This window comes from Alosa sapidissima, chromosome 3, assembly GCF_018492685.1.
Source record: "Alosa sapidissima isolate fAloSap1 chromosome 3, fAloSap1.pri, whole genome shotgun sequence".
In the NCBI taxonomy this organism is placed as follows: domain Eukaryota; kingdom Metazoa; phylum Chordata; class Actinopteri; order Clupeiformes; family Clupeidae; genus Alosa; species Alosa sapidissima.
Genome location: NC_055959.1, coordinates 2,893,650 through 2,910,000, shown reverse-complemented (window position 1 = coordinate 2,910,000; position 16,351 = coordinate 2,893,650). Strand labels below are relative to the sequence as shown.

Below are 16,351 nucleotides of genomic sequence, written 5' to 3'. Positions count from 1 at the left end.
TGGCCTGCTGCACTTCTTCTTCCTGGCGGCGTTCTCGTGGATGTGCCTGGAGGGCGTGCAGCTCTACCTCATGCTGGTGGAGGTGTTTGAGAGCGAGTACTCGCGTAAGAAGTACTATTACCTGTGCGGCTACTGCTTCCCCGCCCTCGTGGTGGGCATCTCCGCCGCCATCGACTACCGCAGCTACGGCACCAAGAAAGCGTACGTGACACATGTGTATGTGTGTGGGTGTGATTGTGTGTGGGCATCTCCACTGTCATCAACGAGTGCAGCTAAGGCACCAAGAAAGTTTAGGTGTCACCTAGTCCAGCTAGCTAGTTGTAGCAAGCTGGTTGGGCAACACAGGCATACACACACACACACACACACACACACACACACACACACACACACCACACACACACACACACACACACACACACACACACACAGATGCTGGAAGGGTGGGTCACGGTGGCTGTGAATACTAAGCACGACCCCTGTGACCTGGAGATTAGCTGATGCTATAAAAAGGTTTTCCGCTACCTCCGTTCTCCCCCTGCACACAGCCTGTAGTTATGCTGTCTTATGGAGTTTTTGTCACAGAAGGACAGAAGGCAGCATATTTGGCTGTGTATATGTTTGTGTGATGTTGAATGTGTGTGTGTATGTTGGTCTAGAAAATGTGTGCATAGCTGTGTATATGTTTGTTTTATTATGTGTATGTGTGCGTGTGTGGGTGTGTGTCTGCATGTGGGTGTGTGTGTGTGTGTGTGTGTGTACGTGTATGTACGTGTGTGCGCGCGCGTGTGTGTGTGCGTGTGTGCGTGTGTGTGTGTGTGTGTGTGTGTGTGTGTGTGTGTGTGTGTGTGTGTGTGTGTACGTGTATGTACGTGTGCGCGCGTATGTACGTGTGCGCGTGCGTGTGTGCGTGTGTGTGTGTGTGTGTGTGTGTGTGTGTGTGTGTGTGTGTGTGTGTGTGTGTGCATATATGTGTGAGGCTCTTATTGATCTGCTGTCTACACCACAGGTGCTGGCTGCGGGTGGATAACTACTTCATCTGGAGCTTCATCGGCCCTGTGTCCTTCATCATCATGGTATGATCCTCTTCCTCATTCAGTTATTATCCATCACTCCATCACTTCCCTCCCCTGCCCCCCCCCCCCCATCCACTGCTCCTCATCTCCGCTAAGAGCCACTCACTCTGCCTGTTGGCATGACAACGGAGAGGAGAGGAGTCTGGTCATGTAGAGTGGGACCTGCTCCTCTGATAATGATCTTCTCTCACTTCTGTCCTCTCATACTTTTCTCTCTCTCTCTCTCTCTCTCTCTCTCTCTCTCTGTCATCCTCTCTATCTTTCTCTCTCTCTTGACCTCAGTGTGACCTTGTTTGACCCCTCTCTCTGTCCTGCAGCTCAACCTGGTGTTCCTCATGATTACGTTGCACAAGATGGTGCGCAATTCCTCCGCCCTCAAGCCCGACTCCAGTCGCCTGGACAACATCAAGTAAGCCTGTGTGTGTGCATGAGTGTATGTGTGTGGTTAATACATGGAATAAGGTCTAATGTTAGGTGGGAATAGAATGGTCTAGTGGAAGAGCTGTCAGGAAGAAAGAGATGGAGATGGGCTGCAGATGAGCTGAGTGGACTGTGTGCGTGCCCATGTGTGTGTGTGTTGGGGTGATGTTTGAGATGATGAGCTGAGTGGACTGTGTATGTGTCCATATGTGTGTGTGTGTGTGTTGGGGTGATGTTTGAGATGATGAGCTGAGTGGACTGTGTGTGTGCCCATGTGTGTGTGTCCTAGTGTGTGTGTGTGTGTGTGTGTGTGTTGGGGTGATGTTTGAGATGATGAGCTGAGTGGACTGTGTGTGTGTCCATGTGTGTGTGTGTGTGTGCGTGTGTTGGGGTGATGTTTGAGATGATGAGCTGAGTGGACTGTGTGTGTGTCCATGTGTGTGTGTGTGTGCGTGTGTGTGTTGGGGTGATGTTTGAGATGATGAGCTGAGTGGACTGCGTTTGCTTCCTCTGCACAAATTCAGAGTCTCAGCTGCAGCACACGTGCATATCAGCATTACGCGGCTGTTTGCTGAACAACCAGCTATTCCCAATGCCACGTTTATATTGGGCCTATGCAGAGAAGGCAATATCCCTAGTCCCTCTCTCCCATCTACAACTGCACACACTGCACATACTGTATACACACACACTGAGCCACCTGCTGACCCCTCTAACTACTGCAACAATCTGTGTATTATTCCCTCTCTTCTCTCTCCCTCTACCCAAAGTTAGTTACATTACAAATAGGGTGTGCCAGTACTCTCACATACATATTTTACATTACAAATGAGTTGTGCGCACTGGGTCTTAAACCCATGGGCTCAGTGGTTTTAGCATAAGAACACTATAGCACATTTCAGGATGTTCTCATTTGTTTGTAAACAAATTAATAATTAACCGTGCCATTGTTTAGAGTTAGACTGAGTAATTATTCATGGCATAAGAATTTCGTTAAGGATTGCATTAATAAAACAAAAAGAAGAAATCTTCTTTGCCTTGGAGCTGTCAGAATTTTCACAGCTTCAGCTTATTATTTCCAGCTCAGACTGCCCATGAGAATCAGCCTGCCACTCACAAAGTATGTGTGATTGTGTGTTTGTTTGTGTGTGTGTGTGTGTGTGTGTGTGTGTGTGTGTGTGTGTGTGTGTACACGTATGTGTGTGTGTGTGTGTGTGTGTGTGTGTGTGTGTGTGTGTGTGTGTGTGTGTGTGTGAGTTTGAGTTTGAGGAGTTTGAGTGTGAGGTAACACGAGACGGTGCAGGGCAGGGGAGCAGTAAGGTCCAGTCACCGTCCACTTTACTGCTGGGAAAAGGAGCCAGCCGAGGGAACACTGATAGTCACAGACGATGGCCAGACATTGACTTCCTGTCCATCTCTGTCTGTGAAGTATCGACATGCTGTCTGCCCAAGTTGGCATGCTCGTAATATAACCCACACTGTGCGCATAATTGAAAAATGTCCAGATTTCACTTGGATACAGATTTTCTTTTAGATGGACGGTGTCAAGCATCAAGTGCACGCAACAAGTCAGAGAATCAACAATGTTCTGATTGCTTTGGTTTCAAAAAAGTTGATCGGTGGGGTGTAAGGTCTTGACATGATTGGCATGGCACTCCAACTGTTATGAAGAGGTACTGGCCCAAGTTGAAGTGGCTTGATGGGCATTGAGCCTTCCACACGGATGGAACTGACCGGTCCCTCTTCACGTGTGGCCGTGTGCTGAGAGGAAAGATGCAGCAGAGGAGATGGCTGTGTTTGTTGTTGTTTGTATTTCTGTCATAATAGGTATAACCAGCGTGCATAGTGTCAAGATTTTGCTTTAAATTCATCTCCATAAGTGTACACCGTGGATGTATTGTGCAGACCTGGAGAGAAAGGATAGCTCTGTCCAACGGCTGCTGCTAAGCCAGTGCATTTAGCACAGGAAGTACTAAAATAAGATTGGTACTCCGCACTTCACACTATTGGTCAGTTACAGGGCTCACTCACCAAAAAGCAATATTGACCCATCACCATAGTAACGCAAGACATGACATGTCACCTACCTAGGTTGATTGGTTGATAACTCCAGCCCATGATGTCCCTTGTGCTTTAGCTGTGATACTCTCAACAGCCTATGTAAACTCACTTCTCACTTCTCAACAGCCTATGTAAACTTGTTTCTTGACAGCTGAAATATTCCTTATAGTTAAAACAGAAAGAGTCTAGCTGCTTACTGGCGGAAGTTCAACTCCTTGCCTATCTATGGAGTAGCTCTGGCAGGACTTGGTGTGTCTGTGCTAGCCAATAACATTGAGATGTCTCAAAAACAATTTATTTCTGAAGGGCAATTGTTCTTCTCTCTTCTCTGCATCTTCTTGAGGTCTTTGTTTTGCATCTGTTGACAACAGAAACAGAGAATCAATAAGTGTATGCTGCACAGTAATAGAGGCTAAGTCTTTATTTATCCTACCTCATAGTCATCACTGTCTAGAGCCATGTCCCACTACAAACAAATGAAGCACTTACTTTAAAGCCAATAAACACTGTTAAACCAATAGGGTCCCATAATAAGTTTTATATATTCACATCTATTTTCTTTACTTATGATGTTTTGCTGTGTGTGTGTGTGTGTGTGTGTGTGTGTGTGTGTGTGTGTGTGTGTGTGTGTGTGTGTGTGTGTGTGTGTGTGTGTGTGTGTGCCTTGTGTGTCCCTCCTCCGCTTCTGCTGAAGAATGCTAGTCTACCCATGTGTATATCCTGTTGGCATCACTCATTTGGTCTTTGTACTTTTGAATCTGTAATTGGATAATAGGCTGAATTGTCCAATCTTGCTAAGGTCAGACCCTCTCTATTCTCACGTCTGCCCACACCCATGTTTGTGTCCATACCTCGTAATTCAAGAGGAGAAATACCTTCACTCATCAACTGAACAAATTAAACTGTCCCCACCCCTCATGAGTTTTCCATTGCATTTGGAGAAAGATGATCATTAAACACAAATGACACATCCAGCAGCGTGGGAGTAAAACAGCTCACAAATCATACGCTTATCAAGACCCAAACTCACCATACAAATCATACGCTTATCAAGACCCAAACTCGCCGTACAACAACTGTATCAATTTCAAATGATCTGTCCTCCTGAAAGCGGTACCAGAGGTTAATAACAGGACAGGCATGATTGAAAATTGATTTTCCCTTTTCTCCCGCACTTTTGCGGTTGTCCTTACTTGGCTAATATATTTTGTTGAGGCTTTTCTAGGTGTGAAATATGTCTGCGTTTTAGGTTATTCTACAGTATGTCAGAAACAGTTGCAGGGTCTAAATTTATACCAGCTCATTTGCTCAATCTACAGAGCTCCTGGACAACACATACCCCACCAATTTAAAAGTATGGCTGCCAAAATTGTATGGGAAAATAATGAATGTAAAAATAGCAAACTTGTAAGCATTATTTCCCATTAACAGTTTGTCATTGATAGACACGCACTGTTAGTTTCTCCAGCAATGTGTACCTTGGTTGACAGTGTCTACTTAAATCATAGAGCATTATTTAGGATATATATTTATATTTTGTTGAGTCAGCTGTCATCATATTATGGTGTGTGTGTGTGTGTGTTTATGTGTGTGTGTGTGTGTATGTGTGTGCTTGTGTGTGAGTGTGTGTGTGTGTGTCTGTGTGTGTGTGTGTGTGTGTGTGTGTGTGTGTGTGTGTATGTGTGTAAGTGTGTTTTATGCTCCTCGTTCTTGCACTGACAGACGTATATTCTCCTCCTCCTCCTCCCCCACAGGTCCTGGGCTCTAGGTGCAATCGCTCTGCTCTTCCTCCTGGGCCTCACCTGGGCCTTTGGCCTCCTCTTCATCAACGAGAACACCATCATCATGGCCTACCTGTTCACCACCTTCAACGCTGTCCAGGGCATGTTCATATTCATCTTCCACTGCGCGCTCCAGAAGAAGGTGTGTTCAGCGCATTAGTATGTGTGTGTGTGTGTGTGTGTGTGTGTGTGTGTGGATGTGGGTGTGGGTTTACAGTGTGGGTAGAGCTGTAGATAATGAAATCATTTACACATGAGTGAGCACGGTGAGAGGCGTAATAGAGGCGTCTTGAGGGATATGGACATTTCCTTTGTGTATTACGTTGAGTGTACTGTAATACTTTGTGTTGGTGTGTGTGTGTGTGTGTGTATATGTGTGTGTGTGTATATGTGTGTGCGTGCGTACGTGTGTGTGTGTGTGTGTATGCATGTATGTGTATGCGTGTGTGTGTGCGCTTGAATGTATGTGTGTGTGTGTGTTTATGTGAATGTGTGCATGCGTGCTCGTGTGTGTGTGTGTGTGTGTCCACCTGTCCAGGTGCACAAGGAGTACAGCAAGTGTCTTCGCCACTCGTACTGCTGCAGCCGCACGTCCACCACCAGCTCCCACGGCTCCCTGAAGAACTCGGCGCTGAGGGCCAACAACCGCTACTACAGCAGCAGCAGCCAGGCACGACACGCCGCCGCTCACAGACAAGTGAGCCCAGGGCACAGACTAGAGTAGACACACACACACACACACACACACACACACACACACACACACACACACACACTCATGAACACATACACACACACACACACACACACACACACACACACACACTCATGAACACATACACACACACACACACACACACACAGACACACACACACACACACACACACACACACACACACTCATGAACACATACACACACACACACGCACACACACACACACTCATGGACACATACACACACACACATTAACACATACACACACACACACGCACACACACACACACTCATGGACACATACACACACACACATGAACACATACACACACACACATGAACACACACACACTCACAAACTCTTCATCTCCTGTCACACACACAGCATGTGTTCCTTCTCCAAGTGGGCTTGAGAATTAAGTGAACACTAGATATGCCAGAGTCCTGACACATATCACTGAGCCGCTGTCTCATTCTTACACACACACGCCCACGGAAACACACATGCAAACACACACACACGCCCACGGACAGTCTCTCACACATGCATACACACTCAAAGACACACAGATATATACACATTCATCTCACATCAGAATAGGAATGTGCATGTCTTACACAACACTTGCTATGTGTACAATATACCACCACCAGACCTGAACCAACCGTTAAGCCCAAAATGATTCATACGTCTCTGTCAACGTTCATTTTGATGTATAGCATATATTTATTTGACCAATTGTTTTTTGTCTGCCTGGAAAACATGAGACAAAAGAAGATACATTATTCTGGAGATATAGATAAAAAAGAACAATTTCGGTGTTTTCTTGGTCAATATGAAATTGTATTCAATCCCAATTGGGCATGGGCTTAACGGTGCATGGTCCCAGTGCAGGACAAACAGGTAGATCGTATGGATCGGATTACAAATGGCTGGAGTGGATTTGTTAAAGTGTCAGAAATCTGCAGCTGGGTGGTTCTGATGCAGAGAGGCAGGTGTGAAATAAGAAGCAGTGTGTTTGTGAGTGTGTGACGCCATGTCGGGTGAGTCTTACCTGTGTGTGTGTGTGTGTGTGTGTGTGTGTGTGTGTGTGTGTGTGTGTGTGTGTGTGTGTGTGTGTGTGCGTGTGTGTGTGCGCGCGCGCGCTTCACGCTCCCACAGAGCCGGATCCGGCGCATGTGGAATGACACGGTACGAAAGCAGACCGAGTCCTCCTTCATGGCTGGAGACATCAACAGCACCCCCACGCTCAACCGTGGTAAGGTTTACTCTTCTCCTCTCCTGCTCCCTCGCTCTCTCTCTCTCTCTCTCTCTCTCTATCTCTCTCTCTCTCTCGCTCTCTCTCTCTCTCTTACACACATACACACACATCTCTTTTCCTTTTTCTCTCTCTATTTCTCTTAAGTTGCTTGCCCCTCTTCTCCCCGCCTCTATCTCTCTCTTTCTCTCTCTCTATCTCTCTTTTTTTCTCTCTCTCCATCTCTCCCTCCCTCTGTCTCTCTCCATCATATGACAGAGCTGATGTGTTGGAAAGCTGCTGATTATTCTCTGAAAGGCCATCAGTGGCAGGCTGATAATGTGGTGCTCCACCTCAGCCTGAGCGAGCCAGTGAATGATTGCCCGCCATTGTCACGGCGGTCATGATCATCATCATATACTCATGTGCGTGTGTATGTGTGTGTGTGTGTGTGTGTGTGTGTGCGCGTGTGTGTGTGCGCGCGTGTGTGTGTGTGTGGGGGGGGGGGGGGGGTGTATGGGTGTAGGGGGGCTAGCGGATGACAGAGAGAGGCGGCCGCTAAATCAACCATCAGCGCCTATGCTAATTTCATCCATTTTGTTTTTAATGAAGTGATTAGCGCGCGAGGGAACGGGGGGGAATTAGCCTAATTGAGGGGAGTGACGGGAGCGTCCGTGGCGCGGGAGAGAAATCGGCGCTTTCCGGGGATTTCAATCAAGCCGGAGCGTCCGCCACCGAAGACGAGTCGCGGGAAGATCTGAATCACAGAAGGAGGGAGGGAGGGGGAGGGAGAGAGAGAGAGAAAGAGGATAAGAGAAGGGAGGGAGGCGAGGGAAAAGCAAACAGGAATGGTGCACATTCTCTCTCTGTCTCTCTTTTCTTCTATTAAAATCCCTTCGGTCATTCATTTGAAAGGAGGAGGAGGAGGGGGGGGGGGGGGGGGGGGGGGTTGATGAAGAGAAGTTTCACTCCCGACGGCAGAAAGACAACGACAGGCGGGAGATGTGTGCGCGCGTGCGAGAGAGAGAGATGGCATAATAAAAAGCCAGATGTATCTCAGAGCTACGCAATGTCATTATCAGGCCCATCTCAAATCTCTCTCATCTCCCACACTTCACGCCGTTATGAACTTCTCTCTCTCTCTCTCGCTTTCTCTCTCTCTCTCTCGCGCTTTCTCTCTCTGTTGTGCGTTCTCTCCAGACAATAGGCTTCTGTCCGGGAGACAGGCGGTGGTAGGCACATGCCGCAGGAGAGAGAGAGACTCCACCGCTCCGCTCCTCTCCGACTCCCATCCCCTCCCTTCTGTCCCGAGTCTCTTTCTGATTTCAAACTCAGGGAATCTGACAAGATGCTCCTGAAAGATATTTATGTAAATTAAATACTGCGATTTCTGTGTTTGAGTGAGTGTGAAATAAGGAAATGAAGGAGATTATGCGCTGTTATGTGCTGCTCCTCTGTGTGTGTGTGTGTGTGTGTGTGAGAGAGAGAGAGAGAAATAAAAGGTGTCGAGAGTGGTTTTGTGTATATACCGAATGTGTCTGAAAGCGTATGTGTGTGTTTGTGAGAGAGGGAAATTGGGAAAGGGAAACATGTGAGAGAGGAAAATTGTGTGTTTGGAGAGTTTGTATCTGTTTGTGTGTGTGTGTGTGTGTGTGCGTGTGTGTGTGTGTGTGTGTGTGTTCATGTGTGCATCACACATGAATTCCTAAGTTGGCCGTGGCTGATAGATGACCGGCGTGCGACGGGCGAGGTCACTTTTCGCCTCAGACCCCTCTCCGTCATGCCGTCCTACTTTTAATTTCATGGCATTTCCTCTCGCTGGCCCGCTCCAGGCTGCAGCTATACGTGTGCATTAAAGGACATTTGGAGGGTTCAATTTCTTTGAATCATATTTGTCTACTGGAAGCAATCCCATCTCACTGTGAAATGAACCCTATTTTCACGAGTGCGCTCTCTGACGCGCGCAGACAGAATAATAGTATATATTAGCATTACCTATCGCCGGCCCCCGTTTTAAGACACAAAGCCATTTCCCGAGAGCGACGCTTTAAGTGCATTACCTTCGTCCTTCGTCAGACGACGAATAAATACTTTTTCATATTCAAGGATTACCGTGCATTTGCAGTGCACACTTAATGCTATTCCTCTCAGATTTTTCACCATATAACTCAAGGCTGATAACCAGTGGATTACATTTTTCAGTTTGACCCCCCCCCCCCCCCCCCCCCCCCCAGAGCGATGCAGCATTGTGAAACCAGTCCTCCATTGTAACAAGGCTTCACACATCTGTAATCATAAGTGTCAGTCTTGCCCACCATGATAAAGGCTCTTTCTCTTTCCTCAGTCTCGCTGTGTCACTCGCCCTCTGTGTTAAATTCAAAAATCAGATTTGCTTTACTGGGCTGACCAGGATGAACCTATGCTGCTGGCAGCGTTTCACAAACGCGATTGCAGTCTCTTTCCTTCTGTCGTTCTTTCTTTATCATTTTCTCTCTTTACTTCTTTTTTTATTCCTTAATTCCTTTCTCTCTTTCTGTCTTTATTCCTTTTTCTCTCTTTCTCTCTCTGTCTTTGTTTTTTTGACAATGACAGTAGTATGTTTTCCTTGAGAAAATCTAAATTTCAATAAAAAATGCCATTTTAATCTCTCTCTCTCTCTCTCTCTCTCCCCCAGCCACCATGGGGAACCACCTCCTGACCAACCCAGTGTTGCAGACTCGCTCGGGCACTTCTCCCTACAACACACTCCTTGCCGAGAGCTTCACTCCCCCGTCTCCTGGAGTCTTCAACTCCACCGGTAAACACACACACACCTCTCTTTGTGTCTTTACTGTGCTCGTCACGTTAGTCACTCGTTTGGTTTACTTCACACAGACGTGTGTGTGTGTGTATGTGTGTGTGGTTGTTTGTGTACGTACACAGTATCAAAGCATGTCAGGAATGTTTGTTCCCTTCTTTGTGTCTGCTTGTTACCACATTCGTGTTGGAGTCTGTGTGTGTGTGTGTGTGTGTGTGTGTGTGTGTGTGTGTGTGTGTGTGTGTGTGTGTGTGTGTGTGTGTGTGTGTGTGTGTGTGCGCGCGCGTGCGAGCGTTTGTTATTGTGCTGGTGCGCTTCTTCTCCTACTTCCTGTCAACTCGTTTTCTTGGGGTTTTTAAACAGTGCCTAGCCATCTGGACGCACTTTTTTTTATACCTTCCCACTGTATTTTAGGTTACCAATTAGTAATGGCATCTGTGACAGAGAGAGAGAGAAAGAGAGAGTGAAACAGAGAGAGAGAGAAAGAAAGAGAGAGAGTGAAACAGAGAGAGAGAGAAAGAGAAAGATAGAAATAGAAACACACTGAGAGGTTTCACAAAAAGAGCTTCACACTCCTGGTTCGCTGATATGTGTCAGGACTCAGGCACTTCTAGTGCTGTTACTCACTTAATTCTCAGGCCCACTAGGAGAAGGAACGCATGCTGTGTGTGTGACTGCCGTGACAGAGGCAGAACAAGAGTGTGTGCATATGTGTGTGTGTGCATATGTGTGTGCATGTGTGTGTGTGTTTGTGTGTGTGTGTGTGCAGATGCACGGATGTACATGTGTGTGTGTGTGTGTTTGTGCGTGCACATCTATGTCTGTATCCTGTGCAGATGTGTGAAACGAGCAACGTCTCTTTCAGTGGGCCGGGCTGAAATGTAAGACGGCATTTCTGGTTAATATTTGAAGCGCTCTGCTCTCAGCATAATGCGTCAGCTCTGATGGCCAACAGTGGCAGCAGTGCGCGAGGGAGAGAGAGGGAGATGGAAAGAGAGAGAGGGAGATGGAGAGAGAGAGCAGACATTTTTAGATGGGTTATGAGAGAGAGGAAGTGGCAAGAGTGCTTCATTAGAATGTCTAATTACTCTCACTGGCTGGCGAAAGAGTGCTGATTAAAATCAAACCACGCATTAAAATTTCAAATCCACACACACACACACACACACGCGCGCACGCGCGTGCACACACACACACACACTGAGCAAGAGAGACGCACACACGTACACTTTTGCACTCACATGCACACACAAAGTCACTCACTCACGGGCACACACACCCTGCATACTCTCTCTCTCTCTCTCTCTCTCTCTCTCTCTCTTTCTCTCTCTCTCACACACACACACACACACCTCTGGCTCTTGAAGTGTTGATAGCAGAACAGAGAAAAACATGCAGAAAGAAAAGTGGGGAAAATTAAAAAGAATATTCACCACATATCTTGTGCCAGGGAGCCATGTTGCAAAATAAACATCAGTGCCGCTTTAGCAGGCGACATATAAATTATGTATATATGCAAGAAATTTCACCCACAACCATGAGGCTATGTGCTGCTCACGGGCCACCATTTGTATGGGAAGTCAAGTCTAGAAGTCAAATCTGCTAGATTCCACTGTTTGCAAGTCACATTTAGGAAACACACGTCACCACACGTTTGGCTGCACCAATATGTGTCATCTGTGAGGGTTCATTTATGCAATGTAGTGCATGCCATGGCCATAGTGTTACATGTAAAGGAACACATTGTACAGTGATTGTAACCTTACAGTTTTACAATTGATCACACAAAAGACACAAAACTCACAACCTATGATTAAAATGCACATTTTCCAAAACTCTAACCCTTTTCTCAATTGCTTGGATACAATACACATAAAACTTAGATCATTTGTTCATTCATCAAAAATCACCTGTTCAATATGACACAACTTAACATCAAAGTACTACTATTTCAAAAGGCAATTCACACATTACATTTCAAATGAGTGTCTATTCATTTCCTTACAACTGCTCAAAATGATAAGTAACTGTTGCATTACACTGTACTCTTAATGCATAGATGTATGGAAACAGACAAAAAATCTTCCATGTTTACTGCAAATCATGAACGTTTCAAGATACTGTAACACGATTCATTGTCACCAATTAGTTTTACAGTACTGTCTTTTATTTTATTTTTTATTTTTTATCTTCTATTTCATAGCTAATTATTTTTGCTTTGATTCAAATAAACCTATGTTTTGATTGTACTGTAGTGTTTGTAGCATCAATATATTACAAACTTTGCTCAATGATTCATAGTAGTATTTTTTCTACTTGTGCAGTACTTTTACAGAGATGTATTTACTGTACATGCAGTAAATACATCTCTGTACCATAATGAAACCTGTATCACCTATTTTGTTCTACGTACAATATTTAATGATTGTACGAACAATGACACAGTGAAACTATCGGTTGCTTGTGTGTGGGTGATCTATAGTTATGTTTCAATGGTATTTCACAGTAAATTTGTTTTTGAACCGATGATTGTGCAAGTGCAAGATTTCTTTAAAGATGTGAATGCACAATGCAATGTTTTGAACATTAGACAGCCTGTGTTACAAGTGATAACCGTTTTGAGTTTTGTGTGAAAAATGACATCAAGGTTCTGAAAATAGTAGCAAGGTGATTGTAAAAAACGAAAAAAGATAACTGCTTCAAACTCATCTTGATGACACACTACGGAGAATGGAATGGCATTGTACAGTATGTTTGGAATGCCTGGGTTTATGCTCTGGAACGTTGTTGTTGCAGGTAGAAGCATGAAACTTTTCACTGGTTTAAGATGATGTGTGTGTGGGTGTGCGTGTGCGTGTGAGTGTGCGTATATGTGTGCGCGTGTGTGTGTGTGTGTGTGTGTGTGTGTGTGTGTGTGTGTGCGAGTGTGTGTGAGTGCTTTGTGTCAGTAGTGTGCGCAGTGAGGGCTGCTAAAACAGAGAGGTGTGAGAGTGTGTGAACTCCACAGAGGGCTGCTGAGGTTAGACGCTTGAATGAGACTCACTTATCTCCTTGTGTCTCTCTCTTCCTCTTCCTCCTCCTCCTCTTTCTCTACCTGGCCGGCTGTCTCCAGGGACTTTCCGAGATCCAAGTAGGCCTCCTCTTCTCTTTCTTCTTCGTTTTTTCTTCTTGAATCATTCATGACTTGTGTCTAGCTTGCTTTATTTAAGCTTGTTTCCTTAGTTTTTTTTTATGAGGCTCTCCCCCCTGTAAATGCATGTCTTAATTTATTAAGCTTGTGAAATATTGATTTATTCACACGGTCATAAATCTAACTCAAGCAAGTGGTAATTTAGCATTGTCTCTGCCCATAGATCTCGGAGATAAAGACCACACCGCATCCTAGTGTTTGTTTTTTTCCTTTTACGCCCCTGATGCATAACAGCGTCTTAATGGAGATTTCTTGTTTGATTTGCACAGAGAGTACGCTGGCGAAGACCCGGGACCCGTGTGGCATGGAGACGCTCCCTCTCAACGGCAACTTTAACAACAGCTACTCGCTCCGCAGTGGGCCGGGGGCGGGCGGCGGAGCGGGCGGCAGCTGTGACTTCCTGGGCAGCGGGGTCAGGGGTCCCGAGAGCCCGCCGCCGCTGCTGAACCCGCGCGGCTCCGAGACGCTGGGCGGCATCCGGCGGAACCTGTCGGACGCGGCGGCCTTCGAGAAGATGATCATCTCCGAGCTGGTGCACAACAACCTGCGCGGCGGAGGAGGAGGAGGAGGAGGAGGCCATGGAGGTGCTGGTGGAGACCGGCTGGTGTACGGCAGCCTAGCCAGGCATGCTCACGCCCACAACGGCGGTGGGGGCATGCGGGGTGGCATGGGCATGGGCGTGGGCATGATGGGCCCAGAGCCGGGCATGCTGGGCCTGGAGGAGGACGAGGACTACCTGTGCGGCGGCGGGGGGGGTCGCCAGCGGACGCCGCCGGACGTGGAGCTGCTCTACAAGGCCCTGGAGGAGCCGCTCCTGCTGCAGCGCGCCCAGTCCGTGCTCTACCAGAGCGACCCGGACGAGTCCGAGAGCTACGCGGCCGACCTCACCGAGAGCCTGGGCCACAGCGCCGGCCCCGGGAGCAGTAGCCAGGGCGGCCACGGTGGCGGCAGCGGCGGAGGAGGGTGCGGCAGCAACAACAGCGGCAGCGGCGCCCCGGATTCGCCGGCGCGGGACTCGCTCTACACCAGCATCACCAACCTGCGCGACTCGCCCTATCCCGACAGCAGCCCCGAGCCCCTGGAGGTGGTGCCACGCTCGGCACAGCCGCCCGAGGAGCTCTACTACGGCTCGGGCCGGCCGGCGCAGCTGGGCTCGCGCGGAGCGCCCATGCAGACCTTCTACCAGGCGGCGGCGAGCGCCCCGCGCCGGCCCAGCGGAGAGGGGGGACACGGCGGAGGAGCACCAGGGCAGGAGCCGTCACACGGCGAGAACGGAGATGGACAGATGCAGTTGGTCACCAGCCTGTGACTATGAGGAAGAGGAGGAGGAGGAGGATGAAGCAGAGGGCTGGGAGGGGGGAGGGGGCTGAATTGGATGAAGATAATGATGAAGATGATGATGATGATGATGATGGTGGTGGACTAAGGTCCTTCCCCTCTTTTCTCTTATCCCCAACTCCTCAGTGCGCGTTTCCTCTTCATCAATTGCCTTCTTCCCCCCTCGTTAAGTTCCAGCTACAGCTGAGGGTTAAGAGGGAGACATGCAGCGCCATGTGCAGTTGTGCCGTGTGTGCAGCTCTCACCCCTACTCTCCCCACAGCCGGGGGCTGGGACGGGCTGGCACACAACCCCACTGGGCTCACTCCCTCCTCCTCCTCCAGGTCAACACCCACAGTGCTCTCTCTCTCTCTCTCTCTCTCTCTCTCTCTCTCGTCATCCCCCTTGACATTCCACTTCATCTCAGTCCCCCGGGACATTTTAGTTTTACCCTCCTAAATCCTGTATGTCCTATCCCCATCTTTCTCTCTTTCTTTCTTTTCCCCCATCATCCATTATTTGATGAGAGCTGTTAACTGTGGAGATGGGGAGGGGGGTTATGCCATTATAAGGTAAAGAGAGAGGAAAGAGACAGGATCCTTCTGGAAAAAAAATCCCCTCAGTGTTGCCAAAAATACACTTTTTTTGAGCCAGAACGTGAACTAGAACATCAACACACACACACACACACACACACACACACACACACACACACACACACACACACACACACACACACACACACACCTCTCACACCTGCACACACATACACACATACTCACAGTCAAATCACACACACTGACAGAAGTGCTTGTTATCGAACATCAGAAGGTGTGAACAGAGACTCCATGCCGAGGGGATGCTGGACTGCTCTTCAGTGAAAAGGTAGCAGGAGCTGTCTCAGCCAAATTGCCTTTTATTTCTGAGAGCCATGACGGAGTGAACCGCCTCGGCCACGCCCAGCGCCATGCCAACCGGGAGGTCAGGGGTCAGCCCCGCCCACCTGCCCGCCCTGTTTGACCCCCCACGGGGACACATAGTGCAATGAATGAACATTTTATTTTTTTGTTATTGTTGATGTTGTTGTTTTGTTCCTGGCTTCTTTGAATTTTCAAACGCCTCACTTAAAGTGACTGGATTTGAGAGAGAGGACTGAACTCTCTCCCTCTCTACCTGATTTTGTTGTTTGAGGTTGAAGGCAGGCGTACGACTGAGTCCTCGCTCACTGACAGATGTTTATAAAAGGTGGACTTGTATGTGTTACTATGACGAGGAGTCCACTCGTCCCTCCCAAGTCCTGCTGTAAGTCAAGCCTAACCTTGTACATAGGAATCACATGACAAAGTAACTCTTCTCCTACGCTGTAAATAGAGAAAATGAAAAACAGTGCATCAAAAGCAACAAAAAAAGAGTAACTGAACAGTTATGAAATACGGATTTCTTGTACTGCAACAAAGAAAACTCAAAAGGAAAAAAAAGAAAACAATAAAAATGTTTTGGAGTTTGTGACCTGAATGACGCTCTATCTCTCCCTTCCTTCCCCTCCCTTTCTTTCTCTCTCTCTCTCTCTCAACCTTGCGTGTCCTATTAGTAAATGACAGCGTCTGAGTGATGGAGAGAGAAAGAGACTCGGGAAGACAGACAGAGAGAATGATTTTGCATACAAATGAAGGGCAGAATCCCTTGCACAATTTTATGTAATATAATCCATGACATGTTGTTAGTGTTGGACCTTTGACATTCCCAGGGAAGGGG

General features: G+C 47.4%; 1 protein-coding gene across 1 annotated transcript in view; it reads left to right on the top strand.

Annotated features, from left to right (window-relative positions):
- Nucleotides 1–14,598, top strand: part of adgrl1a (adhesion G protein-coupled receptor L1a) — a 128,290-nt gene extending 113,692 nt beyond the window's left edge. Inside the window, 9 exon segments of the mRNA XM_042085250.1 lie at nt 1–201; nt 1,010–1,076; nt 1,394–1,485; nt 5,312–5,480; nt 5,877–6,035; nt 7,217–7,313; nt 9,967–10,089; nt 13,202–13,219; nt 13,549–14,598. The exon segment at nt 1–201 is cut by the window's left edge and continues 20 nt beyond it. Of these exon segments, the coding sequence (XP_041941184.1) occupies nt 1–201; nt 1,010–1,076; nt 1,394–1,485; nt 5,312–5,480; nt 5,877–6,035; nt 7,217–7,313; nt 9,967–10,089; nt 13,202–13,219; nt 13,549–14,588 (1,966 nt within the window). The 3' untranslated portion in view covers nt 14,589–14,598.
- Nucleotides 14,599–16,351: the final 1,753 nt, after the last annotated feature.